The 2,730-nt window shown below is 45.5% G+C and overlaps 1 protein-coding gene across 1 annotated transcript; it reads right to left on the minus strand.

Moving 5' to 3' along the window:
• Positions 1-1,894, minus strand: LOC135371643 (uncharacterized). The gene is made up of 2 exons (XM_064605630.1): positions 1,608-1,894; positions 1-364 (listed from the first exon to the last, which is right to left on the minus strand). The coding sequence occupies exons 1-2, from the start codon at positions 1,892-1,894 to the stop codon at positions 1-3; spliced, it is 651 nt and encodes a 216-aa protein (XP_064461700.1).
• Between the last annotated feature and the right edge of the window lie 836 nt (positions 1,895-2,730).

Here is a 2,730-nt window from a genome sequence, read left to right on the forward strand (position 1 = left end):
TCATTGTGGTTGTACCCTTGCCCACTGCCATGACAACTCCTCAGCTGGACTACAGAAGTATTTAGTAAATGCTTCCCAGCTTGCAGCGGCATCCCTGCTGAAGTTTCTTGCATGGGTGCGATGCAGAGAAGACAACACTGAACAACCCTCCAGCTCCTGATGCCATCTTCCTTCAGTAATGTTGCTGTAGACATCCTGATTGTCACCATAGCCCACAGTGTCATTGTTGTGAGTGCTCAGGAAATTGTGAAGCACACAAGCTGCCTTTACAACACCATCTGCATTTTCTGGTATTAAGTTGATGGTCCTCAACAGGATCCTCCACCGTGCACAGAGAATGCCGAATGCGTTTTCAACGCAGTTCCTACATGCAATGTAAATGGCATGTATAAGAATATTGAGCTCATACACGTTTGTAGAAAGACAACTAGGACAACAAAAAAAAAAAAAACAGAACAGAGCAGAAAACATTAACATAAGGAAATAAAACATAATTATATTGTTAGGAGGTCCTTCACACACTTAAAACGAGACTTCTGTGGATGCAGCACCTCTTCAAGCTACAAAAATGACCATGTGGTTTTGTCTGCATGTTCTTATGCTATTTTCTGTTTCGTTTCTTACTTTGTGGATTTTTTGGCTCCTTGCTCAGTTCAACTTGTAGGCCACAATTATATTACCCCACACGTGTCTGTCATGGCATGTTACACTTTAGTGTAACATTTCCATAACATGCAGTTTCATGCATAAAACACTTCTTCTAAATTAATGAAGATGCCCTTAACATTTACCCACATTTTCGTGTCAGTCCTAGTAACTGTGTGGCTTGCAAAATGCTACACAAATATGCATAAGTATTCTACATGAAACAGTACAAAACCATACAACTGAAAGATGAAAGTCACTGAAAAGGTTAGCCAGCTGTAGGGATCGAACCCACATCTTCTGGATTGCCGGTCCAGGGCTCTACCAATTGAGCTAAGCTAACACGCCTCTCCAGCGACTTTCGGGGTGCGTCATCTGAAGGGACGACAAACCAGCCACTCACTCTCACTCACCCTCCTTTCACTCTTACATTTTTGCTCACTCATACACACATTCATACGACGGAAATCGACGCAAGCGGCACCTCTTGAACAAGAGATAAACTGATGTTCTGAGGCTGGAACAACATAGAGGGGACAGATACAAACAAAGCCTCAAATTGCCTAAGAAATCAACGATGAAAGATGAAAGTCACTGAAAAGGTTAGCCAGCTGTAGGGATCGAACCCACATCTTCTGGATTGCCGGTCCAGGGCTCTACCAAGATGTGGAAGATCTCTACCAAGATCCTACCAAGATCTACCAAGATCTCTACCAAGATCCAGAAGATGTGGGTTCGATCCCTACAGCTGGCTAACCTTTTCAGTGACTTTCATCTTTCATCGTTGATTTCTTAGGCAATTTGAGGCTTTGTTTGTATCTGTCCCCTCTATGTTGTTCCAGCCTCAGAACATCAGTTTATCTCTCATACAACTGAGGTACTGTTATGCCGCCGTAAAAGTGCTAACAAGCAACATGTAAAAGTAATTGTATATCTAGAACTTTGCAAAATATATGCATTACCTGGCACGGCTCAACCGTAGGTTGAAGACCCTATTTTCTGTAGGCAGGCCGAGGCCTGGGTAGGGCCTCAGAAAATCAGGTCGCAGCTGGAACGCGTCATCCCCAATAAACACGTGTGGAGTAACAAGGTCGCTTCCAGGCAGTTTCTTCAACCCTGGGGTGTCCAAGGTGCCGCTTTCAAGGTGGTGGCATATTGGAGATGCCTTGAACACCCCAGAATCACTTTGTCGTCCCTCACCGCCAACATCAATCAGGACAAACCTGTAGCGGCTGTCTATGACAGCCATCAGGACTATCGAAAATGTCCCCTAGAGGACAAGAATACCTTAATAAATATGCACACAAGTAGCAACAGAGCTATGTGACACAGCTATGACATTATGTATGTGATATTCAGAGAACAAAAAAATTTGGGCTACATCAACTGCCAGTTGTTTTAATGTATATGTAAATAACAGTGGTGGGCAGTATCGCAGATACATGTATCTTCGATACAATCTTTCGATACATTTTGTGTATCGGTATTAGGTATCTCGTGCCAAAAATGAGAGCATCCGAGTATCGGTATCGAAAATACATTTTTACTGTATCGTGTATTTTAACGATACTCGATACTAAAAAAAGACGCAAATATTGAGGCTGTTGTGAGACTTAGGGTCAGCGGCGCTCGCTCAGGCGGTAGTACAAGCCAGGCCGCAGCGGCGTAGACATGTCGACCATAATTCGTTCGAAGCTTACGTCCGCGCGCGCGCTCCATCGTCAAGGTCGCACGGAGAGGAGGCCCTGGGCCCTGCCCTGGGACGCGCTCGTTGGCGCGCGCGGCTTCTAGTTGGTTCCAGAAGAATTTCTTCCGTCTCTTTCTACGGCGGGCGCGCCGAAAACGCCTTACACAGGACCAACCTCACGGCTTCTGGAACTGCGCTGCCCGATGTTTCCCCTCCTCAGTGCGCAATAGCACGTCCACTTGACTTGAAGTGTGGATTCCGCGTCTGCCATGCGGAAAGAATAACCGCCGGCTTAGCTTGAGCACTGTAACCCGTTCTACAGCTCACAATTCACAACGGCCAACTAAGAAAATCAAGTCAGAGGCAAAGTCAGAGGCTACCGGGTAAATACTGCAGTA

This window comes from Ornithodoros turicata, unplaced genomic scaffold, assembly GCF_037126465.1.
Source record: "Ornithodoros turicata isolate Travis unplaced genomic scaffold, ASM3712646v1 Chromosome12, whole genome shotgun sequence".
NCBI classification, from domain to species: Eukaryota; Metazoa; Arthropoda; class Arachnida; order Ixodida; family Argasidae; genus Ornithodoros; species Ornithodoros turicata.